Source organism: Ornithodoros turicata, chromosome 8 (genome assembly GCF_037126465.1).
Source record: "Ornithodoros turicata isolate Travis chromosome 8, ASM3712646v1, whole genome shotgun sequence".
In the NCBI taxonomy this organism is placed as follows: domain Eukaryota; kingdom Metazoa; phylum Arthropoda; class Arachnida; order Ixodida; family Argasidae; genus Ornithodoros; species Ornithodoros turicata.
The window spans coordinates 33,270,616-33,287,153 of record NC_088208.1 but is presented as its reverse complement, the minus strand read 5'-3'; the positions used below and the strand labels follow the sequence as shown (position 1 = coordinate 33,287,153).

Here is a 16,538-nt window from a genome sequence, read left to right as displayed (position 1 = left end):
CGGAGGGTGTGCTTCTCGCCGACCGGGGCCAAAATTAGATTCGTAATATCAGCGTCAACAGTTACCGTGGGTGTGAGTCGCTGGGGTGAATGTTCCTACATTTTCTGCAGCCTCGTCAGCCATATTGTCCGCCACTGAACACATAATGAACGAATGCACATATTGACTCAGTTCAGTCTCGACGTGAAAAGGTTAAAGAAGTATGAAAAAAACAATGACGCAGACTGTGTCGCCCTGTATTTTCTCGTTGGACAAAGTACTCACCCAACTGGATAGCTTGCGTCTTAATAAGTCTGCGCCTTAAGGGACTGTAATAATGTCAACACTACACACATACAGCTCTACGTATTGGGGACACTTGCGAGAGTGGCTTCGTACCTCCTAAAAATAAACGAATTCATTTTCTGTGTTTCGACGAAGATTTTACCTTTCATGTTGTTTTTGTGTCTTACTTCAGAAGTTTCACGTGACGTTTCGGCATTACTAATGTTAAATAAATAAATAAAATAAAATAAATGAGTCAGACCAAGTTCAAACATCACCAAAGTAAATTCTACGCTCGCAACCTGCTGGAATTCTTCATCGTAGAGAGTGCCTTGAGTACCTTGAGTGTCGTCGGGCGACCTCTTTGGTGGATTGCTTCGTACCTAGAGGGGCGGACGACCTTTCTGCGCACTGACAGTGGTGTGGACTTCGAGGGAAACACCAGAAGTCACGTGAGCTAACATTCCCTCTCCCCTGCTCGAACTTGCCGCGTAAGGCTCGTACACGATAACTCCGTCTCGGAGCTGGAGTGAGACGCGGTCTGGCTCGCTCCGGCTCTGAGTATCGGGGCGACCAGTCGAAGGCACCATTAGTGATCCTAGTATAAGAGATGGTGATGGTGTGTGTTGTGTGGTGGTAGTGTGCGTGGTGGTGTGGTGGTGCGTGTGAGAGAGAGATTGTGAACACACCGTATAGATCACGTAGTGTCGGACCCCATATGCCGGCACGGCTAAGCACCGCATCACGTTTAAGTACCATTGCGTTTTTTTCCCTCATAGATCGTATATTTCGGCACACCAAGTAAGACCGCTATCTATGCAGACGCCGAGATATCGGTGCTGAGTGACATAATTGACAGGGGTACCATGTGCATATACCGGGTAGCTTCGGGAACTACGACACGTAAACGGGAGTATAACTGACTGTATTAACGAGGGCTCTAGCCCGCAACGCATTAAGTAATCCGTGACACGTATAATCCCTGCATGTAATGTTTGTCGTACTTTAGTAACTTCGTGTCGGTAATTTAGTACTGCCACTCTTCATTTTGCATTTGCTACAGAATCAGGATGTTCCCGGAGCGAAACTGGAAGACGACTTTCTAATATGTAGGGATATGTAGCACTGTAATAATGTCGACATGCGCTATACACATACAGCTCTATACGTATTGGGGACACTTGCTTTAGTGGCTTCGTACCTCCTAAAAATAAACGGATTAATTTTTACATGAGAACTCAACTGAGCCTCTGTGCCGTTTCCCCGTTCTTACGCCAACTACATTTGCACTTGTTCCTACTAGAATCCCCCTCCCCCCTCGCCCCCAAGAAAAAAAAAAGAATTTACGAGGGTTCCCTGTGAAATTGAAAAGTAGACCGAATTCTTCAAAGGACAGTCTCTGCTCGCTGTTCCTGCATACCTACAGTGGAATGTTCCATTCGAAGAAAGATCAAGCATTGGCGAACATCACATTCTTTCAGTTACATAAAGTGACGTCTGTATTCGAGATAGATTTCGTTTAGAGGAGAGACACAACGTATTTGCTGCTCGAATAATGAAATCTCTCTCGTAAATATTCCCTTGTTTCCTGAGGCAACACGTATCGGTGTGTTGCTTATGGGTGCACGACTGCTATAGTCTCACAAAGTATGTGAATGCCTCGTAAGAGCATGACCGTCGTTTGAAAAGAGTAGAGTACGCAGAAGTATTACTGCTGCCCCGAACGTTATAGAGGGAACTAAAAATGGCTCAGTTGGATTCAATAGGACTCTAACAAAAGGGAGTTACCGATCTCATCACCAGACAAATGCCGCTGCTCTCTCAGTCGCGCAGGTCACACGAGCCTAATGCAGTTTCTCCATAGCACAATAGAATTTAACGTTCACAAGTGCGTCATTAAGGTGAACTGCCTCACAGGCTTCAGTGGGGGGGGGGGGGGAGGAGGACATTTCTTGGCACAAAAAAAGGAAAAGGAAAGATAAAAGGGGAAAGGTCAGCCACGCAGCACGCCGGCTTGCTATTCCCTAAACAGTCGGATATACGTGTTGCTATGCGCAAGCAATGATGCGCTGACAAGTGGCAAACACTTTAATTTGTACTGCAGGGCCACGTATTAAGCAAAAAATGTTACTTCTACTCACGAGAACGTTCTCTCAATCGTGCTGCTAATGCTGTGAAACGTAATTTCCTCAAAACGATTTCCAGTTGGTTGGTATAAAAAAGAAAATTATGGAGATGTTTGCCAAACTCTACATTGGGCCGGCTACGCCAGTACGCTTATGATAGCGAGGTCTGGCTGCCAATTAAGGATTCTAAAAAGATTTCCAGTAATTCTTCGGTATGCAATATGTTCGTGCCAGTGTGGGATAATGGTTAACCGACTTGACTGAAAAAAGGAAGCGGACGTAGGGGAACCCGTTTTCACGATTCTCGTAATGCTGCATTATACTGATTAATTATGATCAAAGTTTCATAATGGCCACTATGTACCTACACAAGTACCGAACTTGATATCTGAATATGATACCCATTTAAACACGATGACAACATTGGTCAACAGCTCACGCTGTAAGATGCTTTGCTGTCAAGCCCACTGCATGACACACGCGTCAGGAAACACATCTCAGTGAATAGAAGGGCTCCCACGTATCTATACATGCAGTATAAAGACACAGACGAAGGAAACACGCAAGTGTGCCTCGTCTGATAAGCTGTTCCTTAAGACCGTTTCCAGCTCCAGACAGCTGCTGTGGTCACCTGACAACCACCCTTCCTTCCTCTGTCAATGCGACACGAATACCTTAGATTCCCATTCATTACCACTTGTGGACATCATCTTCCTACATTTACGACTACTTGCGAAAGTGGGTTAGCAGAGTTATGGCACCGGCCAATGAGCCTGTCAATAATTTAGTGAGCAGTGGTCATAAAGTGGCTTCCTCTCGTAGACTGGCTGTTTCGTTTTTCGTGTGGGAGACGTTATATGACGAGAGATGATTGTATTGTTAGGTCCAGGTGTGATGTTTGGCTTATTTTCTGCGACGTAAAGTGAATAGTTCATGGAACCAATCGAAAGGCTCGAAGGAAGGCAGCGTGACGCCGGCTCCGTATGGCATTTGTTGTTTACGCATTGACGTAGGCAAATGTTTCTGTTAAGAATTTGACTTAGCAATGCGCTTCAGCTTTTCCTCTTATTTTAGCAAACGAGGAATGTCGAAACTTTGTCAAGTGCGGTCAACACAAGTGATAAAAAGAGAGAGAAAAGAAAACAATAACTGAAACTACTGTTTATTAACGTACAAGCTTCATTGCATTAGCCTATATTTTGTAAGGTACAAAAGTGATAAAGATCTGACATCTCTGTATAACACACGAAGTGGTCACGTGGAAAAAAAGAGGCGAACAAAAAAAAAAAAAAAGTCGCCGGGCATCTAGCTTAAGCTACATCTTCCAAGGTCGGAACATACCTAGCGTGAAGTTATATGTGAAATTATTCTCGAACTACGTGTTTAGAACCCCATACTAGCTATGGGCAGCAGGCAGCGGGCTCCACCTAACGCACCGATGTATCAGGTGAAGCCTGCTGTACATTGTGGGGTGGTTGCTATGGGACGAAAAGAAAAATACTTGCCTACTAAACAAATATGTAAACGCTCACTAAAAGAAAGCTGAAACAGTCTGTGACTCTTCGTCCTGTCTACTTTTCTTGTAGGTCCTTTGCCTCTGCAACCCAGGCTCAGGATAATGTCACACCCCACCCACCTTACACCAGTTCGCTCGCAATTTGTCCCTTTGTTCTTCCGTAAGCGTACAACTATGTCCGTGTCTCCGTGAGAGCCTTCGCGCACGCTGACGTCAATGCTGTGCGAATTGCTGCTATCTTGACTGTTTTTTTCTATTTTATTAAGTTCCGCAAACTGCATTGTGAAATTTGCGAACAAGTGCTAAAAAAAGGACTTTTGCGACTTTTCTCAAGAAGGAGCTCTAAAAAAAAAAAAAAAAAGAAAGCAAGAGAACAGTGTACAGCAAAGTGAGGTACAAAGGCTCTGCTGGGAGAGAGTACTCAAGAGAGATTGAGGGTTGGTTTGACAATGAAAGCACGTTGGCTTATTTGCATAACTCAAAATAGTCTGCTCGCATCTCTATTTACTTTATTACTTACGAAGAACAAAGAGTAAGTAAAAAGTAAAAAAAAAAATGACGGAGAAAATGTAGGCACAATAAGGCACAAGACCTACGATCACGGCGTCACGCTCGTTGGTGGTAGCCAAGGTCGTGCTGAAGACTGGGAGGTAGTGGGTTCGAATCCTACCATCGGCAGTGTCGTCTGAGGTTTTCCCTGGGTTTTACTAAGACTTTCCAGACGAATGTCGGCACAGTTCCCTCTGAAGTCGGCCCAGGACGCATACTAACCCCTCCTGTCCCCCACTCCTTCATGCTGTCCTCTCTCCATCTGTCCACATCTGTACGCCGCTCATAGACACAGTTGCTTCGCGGCGCTAACACGCAATTAAAAAAAACTACGTTTACGTCTTCAGCTTATTTATAGCGATAAACACGATGCGTGTTAAAAAAGAAAAGAAAATACAAGAAAATATCAACATGGATGCCGTCTACTCCACAGCGCTTAGAGCTGCATGCTATGGTAAAGAAGTAAACGTAATAGAGCAATGGTGGTAGAAATAAGTGAAGAATGATATATGCCTGCATTGCTTGACATCAAAGAGGCAGGAACCTCTTCGCCTGGTTCTTTGATGCGACTCGGTAGAGTGAAGCGCCATGGACAGAAATAACGAGCTACATGTGGCACAGAGGAGAATGAACAGAAAACAACGGGCAGCAACGAAGAGATAAGGCAAAAGTTGAGGTATATATGCGGGACACAATCCTAGTAGAGACGCAGTACACAAGAATAAATGTCATTGATATGATATTGGTTGATTGAATATGGCCGATGAAACAATTAAAGAAAATATAGAGATGTGAGACCGGGCAAAGTCGGGTCAGGCAATACTCCAGAACAAGTGAATAGAAAACCCAAAAACCGACCCCAGGAAGACCAACAGGAACGAACGAACAAACGAGCAAACAAACAAACAAACAAACAAACAAACAAACAAACAAACAAACAAACAAACAAACAAACGAGCAAACAAACAAACGAACAAACGAGCAAACGAACGAACAAACAAACGAGCAAACGAACGAACAAACAAACGAACAAACAAACGAACAAACAAGCGAACAAACAAACAAAACAAACGAACAAACGAACAGACAGACAAACAAACACACACACACACACGCACACACACAAAAAAAACAAAAAAAAACGAGCAGGGCTCTCCATTCAAGCATTATCTATCTTTACCACGTCGCATAGCTTACCACCAACCTCGAGATGGAAGAAGGAAGTCACTGAAAAGGTTAGCAAGGTGTAGGTCTCGAACCCACATCTTCTGGATTGCCGGGTCAGGGATCTACCAATTGAGCTAAGCTAACACACCTTCCCCAACGACTTGCAAGGGTGCGTCATTTGAAGGGACAAACACATCCACTCTCTCACTCATTCATTCCACTTTCACTCTTACATGTGTTCTCAAGCGACGCACCCTTGCAAGTCTTTGGGGAGGTGTGTTAGCTTAGCTCGATTGGTAGAGCTCTGGACCGGCAATCCAGAAGATGTGGGTTCCAGACCTACAGCCGGCTAACCTTTTCAGTGACTTCCTTCTTTCATTGCTCTTGGGCACTTGAGGCTTGTGTGTTCTGTTGTCCTTTCTTCCGTGTTCCAGCCTCAGAACATCAATATCCATCACCAACCTCGCAGTTAGTTTCAGAGCATACTTTCGATTACACAGTCACCGCTTACATTTATTGTCTTTCACTGGTACCGATATGTTCGTTCCCATGGTCTACAGAAGTGTGGTGGTTTAGTGGCCACTACCCGTTTGCTCACTCACACACTCAATCGCTCTCGCTTCTTTTTCGTATCACGAGAATAAAGCGCGCTAAAATCTGCCGACTAAACCGTTCCCGCGTTCAAAAAACACTCAGTCCCTTCCTTTTTTCCTCGCTTCCCCATTCACATCGCTTCCTCTTTCTCTCCTATTTTCTTCCTCCTTTCCTCTCTCCCTTCTTCTCATATCCTGGGCGCTGCAGGTGTCGCTACTGTTCCGGCAAGTTTCGGTCCCTGACCGCGGCGGGCCCATTCCACGCGTAACTCCACTTCATCCAGGCCATCTCAGTTGACAGCTCTTTGATCACGCTCGTCTGAAGTGTGTCGCCGTTTCTTTCAGTGCCGATTACCCGCCTTGTCCGATATTGCATTCGGCTTCCTTGCACTTTAGGAGAGCCCTTATCACTTTTTCCTGTGTACTTCGAAAGCTACTTGGACAAAAAGTTTTTGTCTGCATGGGTGTTGTGAAAGTTCGTGAGACGTGTTGGCGGTGCACCGAATGACAACTCTCGTGATATTTTAGCGACTCGATGCGAAATCCTGCTAGTTCTGCACTTGTAAACAACATCACGACGTTGGACAAAGAAAAAGGAAGAGTAAGTAGAATAATTTCTTTCTGTTTGCTGACGAAGAGATGCACAGCTAATGAGTTTAAAAAGGTGAAACATTTTCAAGGACTTATCACTGGTAACTAATTTCACTGAAACATTAGCATTGTCTCGCATACTTTCTTTTGTTCGATCGTTTACCTGAGGACACATATTAGCGTAGTGCTGAGTTCGAGTTTCGTAATGTAAAAGCGCTAAAAACAGGACGAACACAAGACACACACAACATCGAGCGCTGTGTGTCTTGTGTTTGTCCTGTTTTTAGCACTTTTACGATATGAAAGTCTATCACCAACAAGCCCAAAGGGATGTTTTAATGCTGAGTTCGAGGTTAAAGCGCAAATTACTTTGGCTTTTGATATCGGTTCGTCTCGAGGAGTGAAACGTTAGAAAACATTAGCGCGCGCTTCTTTAAGTTTAGGCGCTTCGCTGTACGTAAGGAATTTAGCGTTAGCTTTATGTTCATTTCATTCCACAATGAAATGGCGGTTCGACCGGCACAGCAGGAAATAACCTCTGATTTACACCGCTGACAGATGTTTTATCGTCATGCACGTGATAAAGCAGCGTTAAAGTTTCACCGAATGGCACATGCCTAATAGGAAAGGTGAAATGAAAAGCACATATGCTAATTTTCTTCCCCCCAAAGAGATGTCTACTGAGCGGGCCTTCTCTCGAAGGCGTTGCCTGTGCACGCTCGCCCATTTTACATAATGCGTGAAAGCAGAGAGACACAATCACTTATGCGTGATGCGTCCCAATTAAATTTTGCGCGCACTGTGCTATGGGAACTAGTAGCGTCACGCGAGCGACAAAACAATGCCGAAGCCAGCACGGGCAAACACAAGTCGCAACGAGTTATTTGGCAACGCGCATGTAGTTATGTCGGCTTCCCGCTAGAGCACCATTGTATAGTTATTTTGCATTAGGAAGTTGTAAAGTAGGATAAAACAGGTTTTATTCTTCGCAAGACTTAGAAGGGATAAAGACTCAAGGGGGGGATTTATTGGGAAAAAAGAAGAAGGGAAAGGAAAAATAAAAGGGGAAAGGTCAGCCATGCAGCACGCCTGCTTGCTATTCCCTAAACGAAAAACAAAAAATTAAAAGTAATATAAATACTCATGGGGTTTATTCATATTCCGGTCTCCTTTCTAAACGTGCCCCTTCTTCGTCCTCTTTCTCTTCATGTCCCTTACATTCTTTACACAGAAGTACCATGAAACTTTGTCGATAGCTATGGTCACGTTAAAATTTAGAAAAATTTCTATATCTTTTTGATCGCGTGTTCTGTATGGCACTCTTCGGGTATCATAACACATTGAAAACTCATTTTGTCGGTCTCAAATCTGCTCATACAAAGGGTATCAATACAAAAAAAAAATGACACAGGCGAGAAAGCAGCGGCACCGAGCACGAAGTGGTAAAAACTACCTTACCGGATGATTCCTCCTTATACCTCAATCCTTCGAGGCAGCAGCATTGATGCAGTAACAGAGCAAAGGATTTCTGTCCTTGGCTAAATGAAAGGACGAAACCCGACCGTGGCCCGATAGAATGAAAAAGATGCCTCCCAACTACCTTGCATTGACAAGATCATGGATTCGATTGCGTCGAACCGTAGGTACGCGCATTGAAATTGAAGACAGACCAAAAGCCAGGGGACATCATGAGGAAAACTTACACACACTGGCTTGACGAAACAAAATGAAATATGAACAAAATGTGAACAAAATGAACTTGAAACAAAATGTAATATGACGTTTTGATGCCTGTTCGGCGCAGGCATGCCCGAACAGGCATCGAAACGTCATATTACATTTTGTTTCATTGTTACGTCAAGCCAGTGTGTGTAAGTTTTCCTCATCACATTGAAATGACCGAAATCAAAAGATGGGCGCGCGACGACATGACGCACGTGTCCAACACAGACGACCCAGTCAGTCGTCTCTGCTGTGCCGTGCTTATCGCTTACACTTTTTTTATTATGAAGATATGTCTATGTTATTATGTATATTTGTGTGTTTATGGTTCATCTCTACTTTTTAAGCTTCTAAACGGATTTGCGCATATAGTTGTAGATAATTCATCTTCATCCGTAAAACGGACGCCATCAAAACTCATTCTTATATCTGTATTCTGTATTGAATTGTATTTTGTTTTGTGTCTACATGGCTCAATAAAAAGCTGCGTGGCAAAAAAAAAAAGAAACAAAAAAGAAAAAGGAGTGTCCCACCAGCAGCATGGCTGAGCGGGATAAAGCCGCTCGTCCGTGGTAACCAAGGTCGTGCTGAAAACTGGGAGGTGCTTGGTTCGAATCCTACCACCGCCTTTGCTCTCTGAAGTTTTCCCCGGGTTTCCCGAAGATCCTGTAGACGAATTTCCGGCACAGTTTTCCCCTGAAGTCGGCCCAGGACGCATACTAACTCCCCCGTCTCCCACTCTTTCCTGCTCTCCTCTCTCCGTTCGTCTGTACGGCACTCATAGCCACAGTTGCTTCGCGGCGCTAGCACGGAACGAAATAAGTTTTTTTTCCACCACGCAACCTTATTTATGCCTATTTATGACACGTATTTGCAGGTGTACTACATTTTATCTATACAGGGTTTTGACTTTTAGCTGCACAATATTTAAAAAAAGAAAAGCTATGAGAGCAGCATAGATATTCCATTCATAATTCACCCTAGACTCACTAAATAAGCTACTCTATAAGGTGAAGAAAAACAATGTACAAGTTTCCGGATATGCAGAATCAAAAATAACAAAGACGGTTAAGAGCATCAACTGTTTACTATATACAAATTAAGAACGAGACTTCCGTGGAGTAGGCTGCACTTCTTCAGGTTGAAGAAGTGAACCTGAAGAAGTGCAGCCTACTGCACGAAAGTCTTGTTTTTAATTAGTGTGGTATTACACTAGGTGCAAGTGAATAAATATCACTAGAACATGCAGAGAAACAGATACACACTAATGCGAAGATACACACTACAAATGCACACTAATACACACTACAAAGATACACACTGATACAAGGCACTCACACAAAATCCTAAAATATGAGTTCCATGCCGCAGCTCACAAGGAAGTTCTCTCAGTTGGGGATGGGGAATGTACTTTTGTTTGTTTTGGGTTGTTTGTTTGTTTGTTGTTTTGTTTTGGGAGTAGCAGAACTAGTCAGGAGACTAGTTCAATTTCTCCCTGGTTATCTTTTAAATAATAAATCAATCAATCATCTTGTTTTTAATGTATATAGTAAACAGATGATGCTCTTAACCGTCTTTGTTATTTTTGAGATCTCAGTTGTCTCGCGACGTAAACACCCAATTATTAATTATGTTATTTTTGATTCCACGCTATAAGCTAAGGTTATTTAGTGACTTTAAAATAACCTTGAAACGCAGACGTGCGTTCAAATATTCATCGCCGAATGTTTTTTTTTACGATTGAGTCGAAGCGGTGCGACTCAAGAACGTGTATTTTGGAGCAGCGGAGATTATTATTATTAGAGAAAAGCCCCTAGTTAGAGAGAAAATTAATGAATTTTAAGTAGTTAGTCATCTATTAGTTACGTACTCTCTTCCAGAGGATGTCCGCCTAGCCGTATAACTGAACTTCGAAAACGGTATTTATGCAGCTCTCGAAGCTTTGTGCAAAAAATCTGGTGCCGCTAAAAAAAGAGAGAGAGGAAAAAAAATATATTGAACATATTGCTTCGGTATACTGTATATTGAAGACAGGGTGTGGGAGGCGGAGAACAAAAACGGAACTACGACGAGAACCTTTCGCGCCTGTGGAGAGGCAATTTAGTTCAGGCGATATTTCAAGAACATATACTCTTTTATTGCGGTGCAGACAATGAGCTTGGCCTTAGACATTGCCTAACATGCACAGATGGCTGCACTGAGTCATCTGAGTCACCTGCTACCTGGAGTTCTACTCCCGCCTTCGCGGTCGTAGCTCAAAAGATATCCACTGGCGAGAGACAATGATGAGGAGGATTTGACGAAAACGTTTGCACAAGCTTTTTTTTTTATTCCGTGTTAACGCCGCGAAGCAACTGTGGCTATAAGCGGCGTACAGATGTGGACAGATGGAGAGAGGACAGCACATAATGGAATAGCAGCCAGGGACGAGGACAAGAAAGCGCACAAACGAACTCCTGTTCGGACTGCTGTTCGAACAGTTCGCTCGTGCGCTTCCTTGTCTTTGTCCCTGGCTGCTATTCCTTTTATCATTATGTACTGTTACAAACTACCCCGCATTTCAACGCTCGTTCAGAGGACAGCAGGAATGACTGGGGGACAGGGCTGTTATTACAACGTCCTGGGCCGACTTCAGGGGGAACTGTGCCGACATTCGCCTGAAATGTCCTCGGAAAACCCAGGGAAAAACCTGGGACGGCACAGCCGGTGGTGGGATTCGAACCCACCACCTCCAGTGTTCAGCACGACCTTGGCAAACCACAAACGAGCGGGACGCCCCCGTTTGCACAAACTGTTGTAAGTTGTTCTCTTCGGGACCCAACAACATATCGAAAGAAGTCATACCCTGTTGTATAGGAGTCGAAATGAAATTCAGCTGTAGTTCGTTGTGACTTACCGGCCTCGGTGGCTGAATTGGTAGCGCGTTCGACCCACTCACTGATCCCAAGACCAGACGAGGATGACAGCAAGTTGGTGGCAGGGTAGCAGTTGCTTTGGCACGCCGTCTTCCGCGAGGGAGGTTAAATACAGTGTGAAGTGTGTTGAGATTTTCAGGGAAGAACCGGGCAAAATTAATCCGCAGACCGAGCACTGTGACGTCCCTCATGATCACAGTTGTCTTGCGACGTAAAGCCACGAATTATTATTATTGTTATCTTAGTTACTGGCTTCAACATAATCCAGCTTAATAACGAAGTTATAAGAACAGTAAAACTCTACGAGAGTCCTGATGGGTTAACGTAATTTTTTTTTTGTGCTGTACAGTTTGTCTGTTTGTTTGTAAGGAAAAATAGGAGGAGTGTACAGTGTAAATATCGATATTCGTATATACGTTATTTGCGTTGCTGCATACATACAGTGCTTACTAACGGGGCTTGTGTTCTTGTTTTTGACGAACTTTCATCAGGGCAGCTGGCCAGGTTCTCCCACAGCGTCGTTTGATTAAGGCGCACGTTCATTCCAGAGTCTGGGTTTGTTTCTCGTTATTGTATAGCATTACAACGATACAACAAGAAATGATTCCCCGTGTTGCATTTTACGATACGAAAGATTAAAGGACACAAACAAGACAGAGATTGTACTTTGCAACTAAATTTGTGGGCCCTGCATGCATTCTTTCACTTGTTTCCACACAATAAGATTGTTTTAAAATGGTCAACATGCATAAGGGTAAAGAGCGTTTTGTCGTGCGATTTAGTCATATTTTAAAACCGAGGAAGGTTTGATTTCTTGTTAGACACCCGCTGCGGAAAACAGGAACTAAACTGGCTTGCTTCTAGCACGGTTATGGTAACTTTTCTCTGCGCGATTCGAATAAAGAAGCCCTCTCACGTTTTGTAGAAGTTACGGCCACTGGAGCGTCTTTGCACTTGTTTGGTGCTGTGTGACAGGTGCCTTGAGCTGCTTGAATTGCTGATGCAGATAATGGGCTTACGATGGGGAGGGGGGGATATATTTATTAGAACAAAGGAAAAAAAAGGAAGGAAAGGTCAGTCAAACGGTACGTCGGCTTGCTATTCGGCAAAACAAAAAGAAAGAAAGAAAAAAAAGAGCGAAATAAATAAAAAGAAAATAAATGAAAAGAACTAGAAAATAAAGGATAAAATAACAAAGGGTGAAAGATGGATGAGATCGATTAAAGACCAAGATGGTTTAGATGATGAGAAAAAAAAAAATGAGGGTAGTGCGTATGAGGGTGAGAGGTGAGGGCACTGGAGAATGAGATGGCACGACTTGAGTTCACAGGCTGTTCACGAGACCTGTGTCGCTCAGGAACGTCAAAACTGCTTTGGTCACAGACCGCTGTCTGGGATGTCGTACTGGGGTGAGCAAAGTGGCCAGGGAAAAGTCTGCGCACCGTAGCTCGAGTAGGCGTCGTCTGAGCGTGGCTCGAGGGGGTGTCGAATCCGCGGCAGTCGAGGAGAAGATGTTTAATATCAGCTTCAACAGCGCGAGTGGGGTATTTGGGTGAGTGGAGAAGACTCATTTTATAAAGAAGCAGAGGTGACTTTCGATGACTCAAGTAAACGATGTTGTACTTACACCAGCTCAGGCCTCATGCCCTTTCCCTTCTATCTTTCCTTTTTTTTTCTTTTTTCTTCCAATCAATCCTACTCTCAGGCGTCGTCTTCTTCATTTAGTCGACATCCTGCATCTTTATCTTCTTCATTTTGAATTGCATTACATTCAGCTGCTGTTTCACTATTGATATATGGCATTCGTCGAAAAATCCAAACAGCGACGTTTTGCGGTTGCTTTCCAATCACGTCCATTTTACTATCACCGCACTTCATTCCAACAGCTCGTAAAGAGGGCCGAGTTGAAGAATGTAGAGGGTTGGGTCAAGATCCACTTGGCTAAGGTAACAAGAAAAAAATATGAGAGACTGAAGCTTTCCTTTAATGGATACAAGCTTTCATTTCGTCAGGTGTAGGAGGAAATAAATATTACTTACTCCTCCTACGTACACCACGCCACTGCAGTGAAAGTACGCTTTACAGGAGACCACGACAGACTGATTGACTAAGACACGACGGACACATGCTTCGTCTGGTGCCCATTTTGTATTGCTCCGTTCTGCATCAAAAGAAGGGGTGTAGCGGTGCTGGTTAGAATGACAAGTCAAGCAGCGCAATATGTTGAAATTTTAAGTATAAATGGGTGACTGACAGGAGTACTTCCATTTTGTGCACACAAAAACAATCTAGAACTACTTGTCTACCCGTATGTAGTCGTGCTTTCAATGCGTTGTGCTGCCTGAGTAGTGAAACACCACGTGATATGCTTTCTTTCGTCACACGTGCCAACACATGCCTTTCTTGCTTCGTTTCTTTGCTTCGATTGTATTGTAAGCGGCATGCGGCTCACACTTAGCTTTCAAACCACTTTCCCAGGCAGCGCAATGTACTGAAAGCCGAGTGCAAGGGGGGGGGGGACGGGTAGGTGGAAGGCCTTGAGCAGCCCGGTGGAACTAAAGAACAGCGATAAGACACATACCGTCCACCCCCATTGCACTTGACTTTCAGTACATTGTGCTGCCTGGGTTCTTTGCGGATTCGATTGATTGCAGTTTAACGGGTGCTCCCGTGCAGGTAAAGTCTCCAACACTCCCACATCTGTATGCAACATGTTGCAGAACAGAGATGCGCCACCCAATGTTGCCTCTTCGCTTTTTGTTTTCATTCTTTTTTTAACTCGGCCCGATACGAAATGTTGACTGATCGGATCATCTTATTCCCGCCCGGTTTATTCTGGAGCGCACCAACCTCAAATAAATCGCGAATTCCCATTCGTCACGCGGATTCCAATGTGTTCACCCAGCGAGAAGGACGAAATAGGGGTAGCTTTTGTCGTGTTCGAGAACAAGGAGTGTTTATCTAAATGCGGGAACCCTGAGGGCGAGAAAAATTTAGTCTTGTTATTGTTTTATTCGCCGCTTCTATGTGCGTATGACGCGTCACGCTGCGGTGACTGCAAATTGTCTGCGTTATGGACTTTGGACTACAGTTATGCACCGCGGAACAGCTTGCCGTTGTGCTGCCCCCTCCACTCCCAGAGTGTTCCTGACGGGTTCATAGTTTACCTAACCTCTCACCAGTAGCGGAGAGTAAAGATCATTACAGAAATGAGCTGTAGGGGCTGAAGGATGCTTAGCTGTGACACGTGCAGCCCCGTGATTGCTTTTTTTTTTTTAGACGAAGCATACTCAATGGGGGCGCTGAAGAAGTCTACCGCGTTAGACCTCGCGTTAATGAGCGAAGTCTAACGCAAGCTGCTCTGCAATAAGCGCGGATGCGGAAACTTTTCTGATCGACGATGATAGTGATGGTAGTAAAAAAAAAAGTATTCCCCACCTTTACGTGAGACCAGCTTCTCCAGAGCGAAGTGGATAACATGACTGTGAGCTTGAGAAAGAGTGTGGAATTAAGAACTTGACGGAATAAGGTTCAGATGTCCAGAGCTTGGAGGCGCTTGTGTCCACTGCCCTCCCCAAGTCCAAGGTCATGTAACTCATTTCGTCTATACGCCAGCTTGTTTGTTTGTTACTTTTTGTTTCTATTACGCTCTTGAGCTACAGCTTTATATGTCTTCCTGCGGTATGGAAATCCGACTTTTAAATGTGGAAGGAGCGTATCATATTTTAAGTTGAGTTGAGTTGATAAGAAAAGAAGAAGAAAAAATGGAGAAATAGGCACTCATAACGAGAGCCGGCTACTCCATATTTTAAATGGTGCCAGGCGGCTAAAGTTAACGACGTGCGAAAAATCTAAAATATGGGGAAATTAGAAATACGACGGCGTCTACAAATGAATCTGCGATAACTTTCCCCAAGGACTGTTCTCAAGGATTATATAGCACTCGCGAATATTGCGGCACCCCCACGTCTAGACGCCGTCAAGTTAAAATCGCTGATGGCGTACCCTGCCACTTCTGAAACTTTCCTCGCCACACGTTAATCGATAATAACACTTAATCGAAATCCATATGTTGCGTTAGAACCGGTATGACATTATGATTACGATCCGAGCCGTCGCTCTTTACGAAGGGCGCTTATGTTCCTTCCTGCTGTGAAAGCACTGACATCATTTTCGCGCAAGACACCCGAGGACCGTAAAATTACGTTCGAACTCGTTTTAAAATCGTAGAAGCTAAGGCAGAAAACTGTCATCAAGCCGTGATATGACCCGTTTTCCCACTTGGTTCCCTGCTGTTTGTCTGACGAGTGTGCTTTGCGAAGTAAAGTTTCAGACATATTCGCGGAGGAAACGATTCGTATTGTTTGTTCTGGCGTCATCATCGAAAAGCCTTACGTACGCTTAAAAAATAAAAACACTCACAGAGAAAATAAGATGCAAAGTCGGTACAGCGCAAATCGCGTGAATAGAAATTATGATTTTTTTGGGGGGGGAACGTTTATTGATCCTATGCTTCGATAGAAGTGACAGTTTGCGACAGGAGGTATTTCGAAGTCAGAACGAACACATTGAAGGCGAGGGCAGAAAATAGCTGAATAATGCATTCCCAAATGGATGACAATCGTGGATGATGCGAAAGATTGGTAATGGAGGTGGAACCCGAGAAAAAAGATTCATAATGGCCTCTACGCGCGACGTTCGCATTTGATAAGCCCTTGGGGCAGGACATTAGACCCATGGACGTATGTATATATAGTCTCAGGGCTGTCAGGCGCGTAACATATGCAGTATGTACAACGCGACGCGAGGTGTGATGGGCCGATAAAATGTGTAAAACGCGGGGTACGGCTGTCACATGGGCTCCCGACTGCTCCAGCCATGGTACCAGTTGGTTACTTCACGAACGAAAATGGAAGTAAAATGTCAGTCACCTCTTATTGCTCATGAGGCTGTGAAGCCCGTGTCTACGGTGTGCGGTCTACGTGTATACGGTCTGCACCAGCGATACAATTTTTTGTTTTGTATCTTTTGCCTACTTTTCTCTTGGCATTCACGTGACCACACTCGTACGTTGTATGTAGATGCAACCTCCTCG

At 44.2% G+C, this 16,538-nt stretch overlaps 2 protein-coding genes across 3 annotated transcripts in view; one reads left to right on the top strand and one right to left on the bottom strand.

Moving 5' to 3' along the window:
• Positions 1–6,464: 6,464 nt before the first annotated feature.
• LOC135366158 (calcitonin gene-related peptide type 1 receptor-like) overlaps positions 6,465–16,538 on the top strand; it is a 146,172-nt gene continuing 136,098 nt past the window's right edge. Inside the window, exon 1 of the mRNA XM_064598815.1 lies at positions 6,465–6,816. The gene's annotated coding sequence lies outside the window, so the exon portion shown is untranslated. The remainder of the gene's footprint in view (positions 6,817–16,538) is intronic.
• LOC135366159 (uncharacterized) overlaps positions 13,157–16,538 on the bottom strand; it is a 208,976-nt gene continuing 205,594 nt past the window's right edge. For both annotated transcript variants that reach the window (XM_064598816.1, XM_064598817.1), the window contains 2 exons: positions 13,483–13,604; positions 13,157–13,384 (listed from right to left, as the gene is read on the bottom strand). In XM_064598816.1, the coding sequence (XP_064454886.1) occupies positions 13,523–13,604 (82 nt within the window). In that variant the 3' untranslated portion in view covers positions 13,157–13,384; positions 13,483–13,522. The remainder of the gene's footprint in view (positions 13,385–13,482; positions 13,605–16,538) is intronic.